The following is a 14233-nucleotide window of genomic DNA, read 5'->3' on the forward strand; positions in this document are numbered from 1 at the left end:
CCGCTGCGGAGCTGCCGTACGCCGCAAGCCCACAAAGACTTTTCTCGGGGATGCACCGAGGACAGGCACAATTAAACCACACATGACAGCGCTGCCTGAGACCTCCAGGTGAGGCGCGGACAGGGCGCCCAGGCGGGACTCGAACCCTCCACCTCAGGCCGCTTCACCGACCACAGCGCACTAACTCAAACAAAACCCTCCTCCCAACCCCCACCGCGGCGTGACCGCCCTTCCGTAAACATCGCGGCGGGATGAGTGACAGGCTCGACGGCCAATCGCGATGCGCGGAGCGGTGGAGGGGGCGGGATCCCGCGCTGAGCGGCTGAGGCGGCGCGAGGCGGGAAACGGCGGCGCGCGAGCCGGGGTGTCCCGAGCCGGAGCGGCCCTGGGATCGAACCTGGGAGCGAACCTGGGATCGGCCCTGGGAGCGAGAGCAGCGCCCCGGACCCGATCCCTTCCGTGCAGCCACGCCGGGCGCGGGCGCTTCTGCGCGTCCTGAGTGCGGTGTAGCCTCTGGAGAAGCTGCTGTGCGTGCTGAGTGCTGCTTGGTGTCCGCGTGAGTCCCTCAATGGTGCTGCTGAGTTGAGCGAAATGTACTCTTTTTTTCCCCCGCTTTGAGTAGCGCATGGTAACAAGTGCTTTGTTCTGCCGGTTTCTGTTTAGGTGTGTTGCTACAGCTTTCCGATGGGGGTAGAAACAGGTGTCAAAAGATACGAAACGAGGAATAAGACAGCCGGGACAGGACTGGCGTCACCCAGGTCCCGAGTGGATTGGAGACGCACTAGAAGGGCGCTGATACTGCTTGACAGCAGTGACGAATCCTCAGCCGCCTCTGAGGAGGAGGAGGAGGAGTCGTCTGCCACATCCGAAAGTGAAATAAATGAAAAAGACCCGACGGCTGTGGAGAGCAGTGCCGCAGATCAGGAGGAGAAAGACCGCCGTGGGGAAGTAGCAGAGGATGGTGACGATGAGCGCGTTGTGCCTGGCAGGCGTAAGAGGTTGAGCACCTCTGTCATGTACGACAGCGATGAAAGCGAGGGCAGCGACATACTTGTTAGAAAGGTTTCTGCCAAACGCCGCTGTATAATGGATGACGATGAGAGTTCTGAAGAACAGCAGCCTGATAAAACGTGCCCTGCAGAGAATGTGTCTACTAGTAGGAAACAGAAAGTGCTTGCAAAATTGAAAGAACTTGTAAGACAAAGTGCAGTTCGGAGATCCTGCAGCAGTGCAAATTGTGAGGTCAGGGTTTTATCTTTGAAATTTAATTGGACGAAATATTTAATCTGAGGAAAAGTTAAGAGTTACAAATCGGTGGGATTTTTTGGGTTTGAATGCATGACAAATTAGTAGTTCTGTAATATTTTATCAGTCGCATTAACTGGATAACTTGACTGCTGAAAATCTATCAAATTATTTTTACCAGGCAGCAGAATACCTGTTGAAGTGTCTTAGACATCTCATGTTAGCTTAATTCCTCGAAGTAGACTGAAGAGAGGTACATGGAAATAGCTAATTTAAAGCTGAAAGTAATTGGTGTCTAGTACAGAATGATGAGTTTTTTTGGAAATGTGTGCTTTCTTGTTAATTGAACAAATGGTGTTATTAGATAGTCAGAAGTTTTAGCTGGTATATGTAGTATTTTGCCTGTACAAATACTGAAAATTCTTGTGATTGAAGTACTTTTTAAAATTTAATTAGGATTCTAATAGTGAAGCAGCAATAGAGGAGGAACCATTCTGTCAGTTGCCCCTCACACCATCAGAAGGCAGTGAAAGTGATGGTGACAGCCTGAAAGATTTTGTAGTAGAGGCAGAGGAAGACGATGATGGTGATGACATTGAAAACACAGAGCATGTGAAGAATGAGAATCAGCCACATCAAAAGCAACGAAATCCATCAAACAGCGAGCTGCTGGCACACTACATCCCACAGTGTAAGATCAAAATTAGTGATAATTTTTCATGTGTATCTAGCTCGTAGTACTGTAATAAAAATTAATGGGCTAAATACAAATGCTAAGGAATAGGAAATGGTATTTAAAAGCAGATACTTAAAATATTTCAATTTATTACGAAAGCATTCTGATTTCCACAGTAAACTTTTGCAGTCTTTAAATATCTAATTAAAGAGAGGGTATAAGTTAGGGGTAGAAAGTGAAACCTTATTGCACAGTTTTTTTTTCAGTTAGTCTGATTTAGGACGAAGTAGGCTGCCTATGATACATTCATTCCTGGGGACACCTGAAGGCATCATCCTTCATCCTAAAATCTTGTGGTTTATGCTAAGAGTAGCTATGTTAATCTGTCCAAATTCTGTTCTCGCTATGAGTTTGGGCCTTGGGATATTATTTTTTGGATTTTTTTGTTTGGTTGGTTTTTTGGTTTGTTTTGGGTTTTTTTTATGTACTTTTATTCTGTGGTGGTAGGACTTGGGACCAGAGGTGTAGAGGGGTTTTTGACTTAGCTGACCAATCTCGGCCGAATTACACAGAGCAAGAAAACTCTTCAAGTTGTTCTTTTATGAAAACCAGTTTCTGGATGGAGCGGAGAGATTTGAAGCAGAACCTTATGCAAGTTATTTTCTTCCATATTTTGTTGTTCAGAGGTAGGTATGTGGTGACTGGACAGTCAGTGCTTGTTGTAGGTAGTCACAAGCATTTGTGGTATTTCTTCCCCAGTGAAGACGTTAGCAGAATTGTATTTGAAAGAAAAAAAAATGAACACAACAACCAAAGTGCAAGCAAAAAACCCATGACCACAACATAAGCTTGGTCTTCTCTGATTTATATTATTTTCTGCTATTTGTTGAACAAATTCTTCACTTCTCTTAGTGTTTGTAGGTCTTACTATGGACTCTTGCTGGAAGCACATGTGACTTTAGAATACTAAAATTCTATAGGATCATTGGGATGAGAAGCACAATTTAAAGGCAAAATCCTATGGGTGTGGATGTTGTGTATTGAAATTATTTCTAAATCTATATTTAAGTAACTTTAAAATTATAAACTTAAAATACTGGAGAAGAAGAATTCTTCTTACAGGACTTCTAACGTGACTTACTTTTTTTTTCTGAATTTTTTCCTTCTTTTGGTAAATTTTGGTTGTATTGCTTTCTTCCCAGTATCTCGCTGTGATCATTATGAACACTTCAAAAGAATAGTAAAGGCTTTCCTCATAAATGCAATTGATGACACTTTTCTGAGCTCATTATATGGTAAGTAAATTTCATTAAATAATATATTAATGCATTCAAAATTACACAAAGCCATTTGTTCTAGGGAAGAGTGATTCTCCTGATCACAAAACTGAGAGTCCTGAAAACTGTGATTTTCCTGCTGTATAACTTTGGTGGAGGAGAGCAGAGAGGACTCTATCTGAAAATGATACAGTAATCTTGGAAAAATGTGTAGACTTAATTCTTGAGCACAGAAGGCTTTAAATGCCTTCTTGAGATGTAGGAATGTGTTTATGTGTTACTAATCAGTAGTAACCTTTCCAACATGAAAACCAAATTAGTTTCAAAGCAGATATCTCAATGAAAACATTGCAAGGTCAGCTGGTTAGTCAAAATCTCTTGTGCTTCACAGTTTTTTCCTTAGGAATTTGATAGATAAGAAATGCTTTTAGTTATGGAGATGACTATATCATATTTTTTTTTCCTTTTTTTTAACATGTCGGATAAATAAGCTTTAGCTGGAGTCAGTACTTGTCTTATTCTTTCTGAGGAAGTGCTTTTTGGCATTTGGCCTAGTGAGGCTGAATAACAGCCTCACACATAGTTTCATAAGCACTGTGAAGATGAGATTAAGGAGAGGACTCTCAGTGTCAGATTATGGAAGGAGTTAGTGAAATGCCAGGAGTGGAGGATTTGGTGTCATCAGGAGCTAAAAGGGAATGGAGAAACTGAAGTACACCCCTGATCTCAGAATAAAGGCTGTATTCTCTTGGAGGTAAAAATGTCTTTCATTTACCACTGCTAGTTCTTTTGGGTGTTTGGTTTGTTTTGTTTCGACGAGTAAAAACAAGCCTTTGAAAAGTAATAAGTAAACACTGCCAGATTCATGTTGTAATAGCTTCCTTCTATTTCAAATGATATCTGCTCAATAAAATGTAACAATTTACTGCCAAGTTGCTGGAAGTAAATGAGCTCTGCAGTGAGCTGGAGGTTGTACATGAACATTGTATGAGCATAGCCTAGCATTACAAAAATGTATTTTTGTAACATAGAATGGATTGTTCTGAGTTAATGGAAGTGAATCTCTTCGTTAGTTTTGACTCAAGAGTAGCTACTATAGTATTGGAGTTCACACTTGCTTTTTACTGGGGAGGATTTTGTTTTGTGATCTAGCACAGCCTCTCCAAGCTCATACTGCAAATGTGTGTGTAAAGAGAATATGGAAAAACAGTTAATTGCAATTATGGCAGCTATAATGACAATTAACTACGTTTATGTAAAAAGCTGCATAGCCAGTGGTACTTCTCAGGTCTGCCTTTTTTTGGATAGCAGCTTTGCTAGAAGGCATGGGAAGGTAGCTGAGTTAAATTTTATGTCTATACACACTGAAGTTCCAGGGCAGTGTGCATTGGCCTCCATCTGTGGAAGCCCTGTTTAATTTCCGGAGTCCAGCATGTGTTTGGGAAACAGTAACAGTAGTAGTTTTACTCATCCTCATGCTTTTTTATTTATTTTTCTTGAGTAAGTATTTGGAAGTACTTATGCTAACTCAAGGCATCTGACTGTGCTACTGAAGTAAAGGTCAGTTTCTCTGTGAGCTTTATAAGTGACAAAGAGAGCTATCAAAATTTCTACTCTGAAGCAGCTCAGAGAAGTTTGTTTCATGGATTTCAACCACTTCCCTTATACATTTCAAACAACTTAAACAGGTTGGTTGAAAAGCAGAGCATTCCCCCATATGCTTCCTCCTTTTCTGTTGTTTTAAATAGGATTGAGTGAATGGATCTCCATTTGGGATTAGAGCTTTTGGCTTGATTGTAGAATTTATTCTTGTACCCCTTTTAAATAAGAAAATATATCCCTTTAGCAAGGTGCATGGATTGCGTGGATCACTTTTATGGGTAACAGTAGCAAATGTATTTAATGACGTTTAGTAAAATCATTCATAGTTCTTAGTATGCAGAAGCATAATGTTCTTGAAAATTTTATCTAAAGAGCTTGTACAACATAGTGTGGTCAGCAAATTAGTGATGATTCTCACTGAACAGATGGAACGAGACGAAAGAAATATGCACAAGATATGCTGCTCTCACTTCATTATTTGGATGACCGCTTCATTCAGCCTCGTCTTGAGAACTTAATCTGCAGAAGTCGCTGGAAGGATCGATACAAGGTTATGTAGATTGTACTTTAAATGCTGAAATTCTCTGTAAATGTGCAACAATCATTATAATTATATATCATTTTTAACAGCAACTATTGTTCCTTAACTTAAATAATTTGGTTTTGTGCTTATATCAATATCAGAAATATTTTACATGTTGATAACCAGACAAACATTCAGGTAGCAGAACAGAATCTGTGCTCAGCTACCTGAACGTGTCTCCTGCTAACTTCAGCAGTTGACATTTGAGGATTTTTTGTTACTTGCTAAACATTCTAACAAGATATTTTCCTCCTCCCTCAAAAAGGTAAACAGTATGTTCATCATGAACCTTCTACTATTACAAAAAGTAAAATCAGTATAGAGCAATTAGTTATTTTATGTATATTACTAGAAGAGAATTACTGTCACGGGTGTAATGATTTAATGATTACTGTGATAACAAAATTTGGATCTCTTTCATTTCTCTTGGATTAATTTTGTGTGAGTACAGAGTACTCAGCAGCCTGTTAGAGGCATTGCTAAGTTTAGAGAGGTTCTTTAAAGTTACTTGGAATCTGTTTTTCAGGAGCGTGTGGATTGTTACCCAGATGTTCGCATAAGCTTGCAAAATGCAGAAAATATGTCTTGTCAGGCCTGTGAACTGAAGCGGTGGTGTAAGTTCAATGTGTTGCTCTCTGGAAGGCTTTATGATAGTAAAACTTTGGATGTGGATGACTTCATGTCAGGTGATAAACAGGTAATTTCAAACCAGCATTGTAGTTTTAAGTTTTAATTTTAAGGTTTTGTTTTATCAAGAAAATAAATCAAATGTTTTTCTATGGCCTTTGGTTTTGCCTGCATCACAATGACCCTTGTGCTGTTTCCTCCCAACATCTATCCCCTAATGAAAAAGCCCTTCCTTTACCTTTGTGTGTGTCTATAATGCCCTTAAGACTTTCACAGCAGGAGTCTTGCATTGAGTGGTGGTCAGAAACATTGTAAAAGTAACTTTCTGTATGAGGGACAATCATTGCTATTGAATTATTGTGTTTTCTGTTTTGGTGCAGGTGAAGTTTGTTCAGCATTGGGTCGCTAAGTTTACTAATTCTGTGCCTGCTCTGCCTCTAGCCCTTGGAAGGTCCACGTGCACTCCAACAGTTCTTGTTTGCTCTAGGTTCAAACATGAGTGAAACAGTGCAATGGTCATTCTAGCAGTCCAAGTGTGACCTTGTCAAAATTTATTGCTTCATTCTTCAGATTTTTCCCACATGTCCTATTTGCCACGTAGCTATTCACTCAGGACAAATTATCTTGGCATCTCAGATGCATTTACATTTGCTGATCTCCTTTCAAGAAAACTTGTTCCTAGCTACATCAATGCATTTTATTAGAGCCTTTTCCCCACTACTGCATTATCAGAATTACTTATCCAAACTAGGGAACACTTCCATTTAGGTAGTCTTGCATCTATTTCTCCCTCAGTTGTCACTTCTAGAACATATTGGATTAGATTTTTTTAACTAAAAGGCATCTTTCATCTTCTTACATAATGTTCCATTAGGCAGTCATTTTAGGTGATTTAAGAAGTCATCTAAAATAATTTAATAATAGCCTAATACAATTTTATTTAACAGCTGAGCCTTTTGAAAACTGACTCTCAAGAACCTGGGTGTTTCTAATATTTAGAGATTTTCCCCTCAAAATTACAGCTACACATAATTGTAATGATTAGGTGTGCATATAACCTTCAGTAATGCAATTCATGACCTCTTATGATAAATTCAAAGCACTTGATTTGTCAAAAATAAAATATTGCTACAGTTGTTTTACCAAGCTGATACCAAAGTTCTGCCTTTCTTCCCTTTCAGGAGACACAGATGGTATTTTATTTGTAAGTGTAAAAGAATTTTTGAGCACAGCTGAAGGTTCTCACAGTCTTTGTTGAAAATAAAGTTTCAGAACCAGGGTTTTTTAAAGTATATTTGGTAATAAGGTATAATAGGATTTCTTAAGTAAAAATAAAGTGAAGCCCTTGTCAAACAGAAAGTATACCTTACTGAAGCTCAAACCTGTATTATTTGGGTGTTTGCAAATTCTTTAACTTACAGTTTTGAGAGCTGTCACCATGATTAGCATTTTGTCATCATGCATCATACATGTAATGTAGGAGCTTGGAAATCTGTGACAGAGTTTTTCTTATATTACAGACCCTTCTGAGCAGCAGTTGCTGATATTCTGATTTGAAAAGTATGTGTGTGCATGATAGTCAAGAAAGCTAGGCTTTTCCAGCAACACTTTTCCCCTTTGTAGTCCTGTTTATTGGAGGAAAATATTAAGTCCTCTGCAATCATCCCAGCACTGATACTGCAATCTGTCATAGGCATTCTTCCTTACATACAGATCACTAATTTAAAAATACATGGAGAGCACGTGCCTTACCTAACCAGAAATAATTAGTGAACGCAGATCACTAATTTAAAAATACTCCATTTTTCATGGAGAGCACGTGCCTTACCTAACCAGAAATAATTAGTGAACTAGCACAAGAATTTAATCTTTACCTAACTTTCAGCTTCACTGTAGAAATAACAAGTAGCAGTTCCCTCACTGCTGACCAAATGTTGTCTTGCATAAAGTGTTGGCTATTTTTCACTTTGGAAAAAACTTGAAGTATCCTATGGAATACTGAACTAACTTGCTAGTTCATTTTGGTCCTCTTCGGCTTAGCACTACAAAATGAGAGCTTTTTTTACCCTGTGTACACCAGCATCTGGGGACGTCTGCTATGTGCCTGCTCAGTATATCTCAGTGGCTGTTAAGGAGGCTCAGGAGAGAGAGTAATTGAACACTTCCCAGTAATTTTTGATAGTGTCTTGTAATGCAACATTTGTGTTCTTATGGTGACCTGCAATTTAGACTGCCAAAAGTACTGTTCTCAAGGTGTCTTTAAAGCTCTGCTGGCAATGCACTGAGCAACTTGTCCTGCCAATTTAGAAAAAAAAATAAAAGAAAAAGAGGCTCTAAGAGCTACATAAAACTGCCATTCCACAAGCCTAATTGACTGATAGAGAAGGCAGTTCAGCACTGACAGATCAAATTGAACAGAAACACATAGTTGGACTATTTTCTATAGATTTGTTTGAAAATACCCGAGAAAAGTGGATGTGAGGAGAACAAAAACAGACCTCCAACCTCCTTCTTCTGCATAAAACTTTCCTTTTCTCTCATCTCTGAAGTATTCTGCTTTGCCAGTGGAAAGAGAAGAGAAACAGCTGTTCCAGTTTTGCTTAGGCTTGCAGTGATTGTTCACTGTTTAGGTGCCAATTCTTATTTCCCCTGATCAGGGAAAATCACAAGGTTTAGAGGTGTAAGTGTCCTCCACACTTCCTTGCTCCTTATGTCACCTGGATTATAAACTGTTTTCTACTCTCAGACTTGGTGTTCTGTTTATAAACATGCTTAGAAGACATGGATTCAGTCACTACATATTGAGCTATTGTCCAACCATGCTCCTGCATTCCATACAAAGTAATTTAACACAACTTTGGCTGATAGGGCCAGCTTGAGTAGATAAGTTAAGCATTAACACAGAAGGACTGTGGACTGTGAGGGGAAAAAATTAGAGTACAGTACTGAGATTCTTTCCAAAGCTGCATTCTGAAATAGCATTGTATTTTTAGACTATCTTTCTTGCTTAAAAACACAATACGTAGTTACATTTATATGATATTTAGCTATTTGCCTTTGGCATTTCTCCACGTCGCACATAAATAAGCTATGAAACTCACTGCCACAGGATATTTTGGAAGGGAAAAATAGTATTGGGTCCCAAAATGAATTAGGCCTTTCATTCCCAAAATGAATGGAACCTTCCCCAGGTTTTTGGGGAAGGTTCTTTCACATTATGGAACATGGTATTTGGGATGATACAGACGATCTTAACTCTTGACTGCCAGAAAATGTGCAGTAGTCTTGTGATCATTCTAATGTTTGTGCTGGGTCTTACACTAACTTCCTACATGTCTCCTGCTAGCTGTTGTCACAGGGGAGAAAACTGGGCCATCAGTTTGATGTAAGATGGTATCTCCTATTTTATATCACATAATGTTCCAAATACCACACCTCATTGCTGGGGATACTTGAAAAGTTGTGCAATGCCCTACGAAACACTGCAGCTCAATTCTTCATTGCTGCAGTATTTGAAATTGTGCTTCTGGAAATTTGAATATATCAAGGCTCAACATTAGTTGAAAGGTCCTGCATTTCAAAAGCACCTGCAGCACCAAACACAAGCCTTAGTTTTTCAGTTTTGGGGATACTAAAAAATGGAACTCTATATAGGCGCAACATTTACATGATCAGTAGAGACTTGAAATATAGTAATAGGCATTTTTATCTTAAAATGTTTAAAATTTCAGTTAATAACAATTTACTGTAGGTCAGATCAAAAGTTCTTTTAAGTGAGTGTATCTCTTTTGACTTAACTGATGCTATGCTTGGTGATATCCACTGAGCTGCTGATTAATATGTTTAAGAAATTAAGATATATTCATATAGTTAAGAGAACATATAAGTAACACATGTAAATTCCATTTACATAATCTTTAAAAATACATTTTTCTGTTACTTTCATTGTCAGCAGATAGAGCTGGTGCTAGATTGCACAGGTAGGTCAGGTGTTCTGGAGAACTGCTCACAGATGCAAACATTTGGTCATACATTCAGGAAAGCTCCTTGAAAATGTAGGTTTTAAGCATTAATTTAAGTTTAACCTTCTTGTAATTTGAGAGTATTTGGATTATTAGCAATAAAAGGTATCACTTTTGTGGCACAGAAGAAATAGATTTGCAACTTAAACTGTAGTTGATTCTTATATATATCTACGTGTAATGTAAAACAACAATGCAATTGCAGCTAGCTTTCATTACTAGTGAACTTTAGCCATGTACATACTTGTTATGAAAAGGTGTGACAAGACATCAGTCCAAAACAGGCATATTTTACCTGTTGTTTACCTGTAAATACTGCTGTGAAATAAGTCAGTTCCATCTTTTCTGCATGGAAATCATAGAAGTAAAACTGGTAATAACTGGGAGATGCAGGGACTTTATTTTCTGCACCATCATAGTTTAGCTATTCTTCCCAGACAGTTGCAGATTAATGTTTGTATTGTATAAAGCTTCAAGTTCAGATTTCATTTTTTTGAAATTCAGCCTCTCCATTTATTAAGCGCTGTGAGGTGTATGTCTATATATGTTTATATGTATTTGTTGAAGAAATATTTAATATTATTCAGTCTACAAAATGTTAAAACTGGTATTTCATCTCCTTAGGAAGTACTTACACATTAAGCAAAAGTAAGCAAATAAATCCTCTTCCTCTGCTTTCACAATATGAGGGTTGTCTAAAGTGGTGGTGATTTTGTAACAAAGTTCCACAAGGAGATAAGAAAGATACAACCAATTGCAAACATGGTTGTGTTTGCAAGGAGACAGCACTGATAAGCTGCCATTGCTTTGACTTGCTGGCTGCCTGCTTGCTCAAAAATCTTTCTGCTGTGGCTGTGAAAACTACATGAGTTTGTGCTAATTTTATGCATGTAGTGTCATTCTATTTATTTCATTATTCCAAACAATTTCCTGGACTGACTGATTAAATCTTACTAGATTAGGCCACCAATTCTGTATATTGTAAAGATAATCATGGTTCTATCCAAGGGAATGATTTGTTTGCTCTGGCCTAGGTTTTGAAGGTTGGCACGGTGTGTGCAAATCGTACAAGAGTTTATCACAACTTGAAACACTTCAAGTACAAGTTATATGTGGCTTGCAGCTCCATTGTTGAATTGGATGGTGTTGAGGATGAAGCAGTCAAAGACACTGTAGAGCGGCTTTTCAGCCACTTGGAAGAGACTGGGTGGATTCAGAAGGTATGACTGGGTTATACCCCGTATTCTTTTCCAAGCAGATGAAAGTAAGTTCAGATAAAATGTCTGATTTAATGGATCAGTTCTGAGTTACCGTTCATCAGTAATACAACTCAGCTCAAGCATTCCCCATTTCTGCTGATCCAGTGTTTCAAACTGGTCTGCTGCTGTGCTCACACAGAGTTTGTATCAGCTTTTGACATGAAGGTTTTTGACAGCTGCGTGATCTCTGGGCTGTGGTGGGCAGGCCCCTGTTTCATTTAAAAGCAGCAACACAACAAACTTGCGCTGTAACTTGGAAAGATGTACATGAAGCACAGAAAGAGTATTTTAGAATTCTGTTTATACTGAAGAACTTTTAATTGTTTAGAACCACTTCATGAACTATTTTAAGACAATTTATCTAAATATGTAAAAATTTGGATGAAGTTGCATTTAGTATGCTTTTAGATATAGCTTCTAAATTGTTATTGGCATACTTGGTCATGTATTGAACAAGAAAAGCAGTCTTTACATAATGCAGTTATTAAATATGGATAAATTGTACAAATTTTATTTCATTCACAGAGATACAATGATCTTGAAGATTACCTGGAAGATGCAGACAATTTTCAAGAAGAGAAAATTGATTAAGAGATCATATAGCTCTTTGAAAGACATTTGAAAAATGTGAATGACCTACTTTATCTACATGCACTTTATCTCTGCCTGGACTTCAAGATTTCTATGTAGGCTGTTACACATAAATTCATATGCCTTTAAATTACTGTTTGATAATGTGCTATATCTTCTTTTTCTCATCTGTGTCAATACAAATCCAAAGTTTTACCAAATCAGTCCTTCCAGTCTTACTGCATTAATCACTTTAAGTTTCCTACTATTAGAAATATCAGTTCAATATTATTTACTTGTGAAATAAAACTTCCACCTATTCAGATTGAGCTGCATTGTAGAGAACACAGGAGATGCTGAGATCTTTTGCAGTGAGTATATTTGGAAAGGTAAGGCTTTCTTATACCAGAACTTAGGACTTGCATCTTACCTTCCTTATTGCTCATTATGTGCAAGTAAGCCCAGTCAGTTAGAATGATAGTTACAACAAACAGGACCCAAATGCAAAGATCTATTTCTCCTCTGAGGAATCAGTACAGACAGTTGCAAGGCAACAGAGGAAATATTCTGCAGTCCTGACTGCATTTGCAGCACAGTAGTCATTCCTCTCTTGAGAAAGTAGGTGATGAGTCACAGTATGGGCGTCATACAGACTGAGTCTGGTTTAGCCATCTAAATGAACACATGGGCCCACATTGCTGTCTCTGATAAGTAGCTGGGGCAATTTACTGAGATTTTAAACATCAGGTTACATTGTGCAAACATAATGGCAGCAACTTGGAGTAACTGCAGTCCTAAGAGAATGGATTAATATGCCCAAGCAAGATAAGCAAGAATTCTTCCAGTGTAACTTAACAGAAAGTAGGAAGGACTTAGTCAGAAACAGGATGCATGGCTTACCAGAATTGCATGAAACCCAAATCAGAGTAGATTTTCAAGGCTTTTGGAAGGATTAAGTATGGTACTGCCCATTCTGAAAAATTGGACAAGAACTGTAAATGTGTACTCACAGCCCAGAAAGCCAACTTTGTCCTGGGCTGCATCCAAAACAGCATGGTCAGCAAGCTGAGAGAGGTGATTCTGCCTTCCTGCTCTTATGAAACTCTACCTGGAATGCTGCATCCAGCTCTGGGGTCGTGGCATAGGAAAGACAGGGCATTCTGGAGCAAGTCCAGAGGGTCACTAAATTGATGAGAGGACTGGCTGTAGCTAGCCTGAGGAGAGAGTTGGGGTTGTTCAGTCTGGAGAATGGAAGGCTCTGGGGGACCATATTGCAACCTTTAAGTATTTAAAAGTTGAGGAGGGGTGGCTACAAGGAAGATGGAGAAAGACTTTTTACTAAGGCCTGTAGTGACAGGACAACAACTTTTAAACTCAAAGAAGGTATAGATTGACATAGGGGAAGAATGGAAGGCTCTGGGGGACCATATTGCAACCTTTAAAAGTTGAGGGGGGGTGGCTACAAGGAAGATGGAGAAAGACTTTTTACTAAGGCCTGTAGTGACAGGACAACAACTTTTAAACTCAAAGAAGGTATAGATGGACATAGGGGAAGAAATTTTTTCCTGTGAGGTTGGTGAGACACTGGCACAGGTTTCCCAGAGAAGGTGTGGATGCCCCACCCCTGGAAGGGTGTTAAGGTTAGGTCAAGAGGGGGCTTTGAGAAACCTGGTATACTGGAAGATATTTCTGGCCATTATGATCCTTAGAGGTCCCTTCCAACCCAAATGATTCAGTGTTTCTGTCCGCATCAGATAAAATTAAGATAAAATTAAGGGCACAGTGTTTTGAATCCTACATCTTGCTGTACGCACATACTCTATTAGTCTTTTGTGGCTGAACAACTTAGTGAAAGATACTGTTAACCCTTTGAATCTTTTTAACATGTTACTCTCAGCATTAAAAGTAATGGAACCTGATTTCTCATAGATTTGTCCATGAGAAGTCACCACATTTATTTTGCCACTTTACTGGGAACAAATACCCAGATTGGGTGGGCAACTGCTGCCAGATGTATTGCTTAACAATGAACATCTGCTGCTTTTTTACATGGAGACTATACCTTAGATTTATCATTCACTACTCTTTTTCTAGCATTCATTGTGAGAAATTAAGTGCTTTTACTTTTTTAAGGAATTGAAATTCAGCAATGTTTTAAATGCTATTAGGCTGAGTTAGTAGCATCAGTACTCCTTTGTACCACATACAGATACAAGGTATACAAAACCAAGATGAAAATTCTCAGTAAACAGATTGAGACTTGCTCTCAAGTAAACTTTTGTTGAAGATATTCTTTCCATACCTTATCTGTGAGTTAGACACATAAAATTCTGAGGTTTGGTATGTCTTACATCTATCACCCTGGTTACCAA

General features: G+C 38.6%; 1 protein-coding gene across 4 annotated transcripts; it reads left to right on the forward strand.

Moving 5' to 3' along the window:
• The first annotated feature begins 329 nt into the window (after window positions 1-329).
• CCDC82 (coiled-coil domain containing 82) lies at window positions 330-13250 on the forward strand. Of its 4 annotated transcripts, none has more exons than XM_039718754.1 (8): window positions 330-527; window positions 664-1242; window positions 1702-1936; window positions 3124-3216; window positions 5226-5350; window positions 5910-6080; window positions 11067-11252; window positions 11817-13250. In XM_039718754.1, exons 2-8 carry the CDS (start codon window positions 685-687, stop codon window positions 11880-11882), a joined length of 1434 nt encoding a protein of 477 aa, XP_039574688.1. In that variant the 5' UTR covers window positions 330-527; window positions 664-684; the 3' UTR covers window positions 11883-13250. The 4 variants fall into 4 exon arrangements, with proteins under 4 accessions (XP_039574688.1, XP_039574685.1, XP_039574687.1 ...); XM_039718751.1 differs by having other exon boundaries at window positions 389-556; XM_039718753.1 differs by lacking the exon at window positions 11817-13250 and adding an exon at window positions 7531-7570 and having other exon boundaries at window positions 389-556; window positions 11067-11201.
• The last annotated feature ends 983 nt before the right edge of the window (window positions 13251-14233 follow it).

Source organism: Passer montanus, unplaced genomic scaffold (genome assembly GCF_014805655.1).
Source record: "Passer montanus isolate IOZ18808 unplaced genomic scaffold, ASM1480565v1 scaffold4, whole genome shotgun sequence".
NCBI classification, from domain to species: Eukaryota; Metazoa; Chordata; class Aves; order Passeriformes; family Passeridae; genus Passer; species Passer montanus.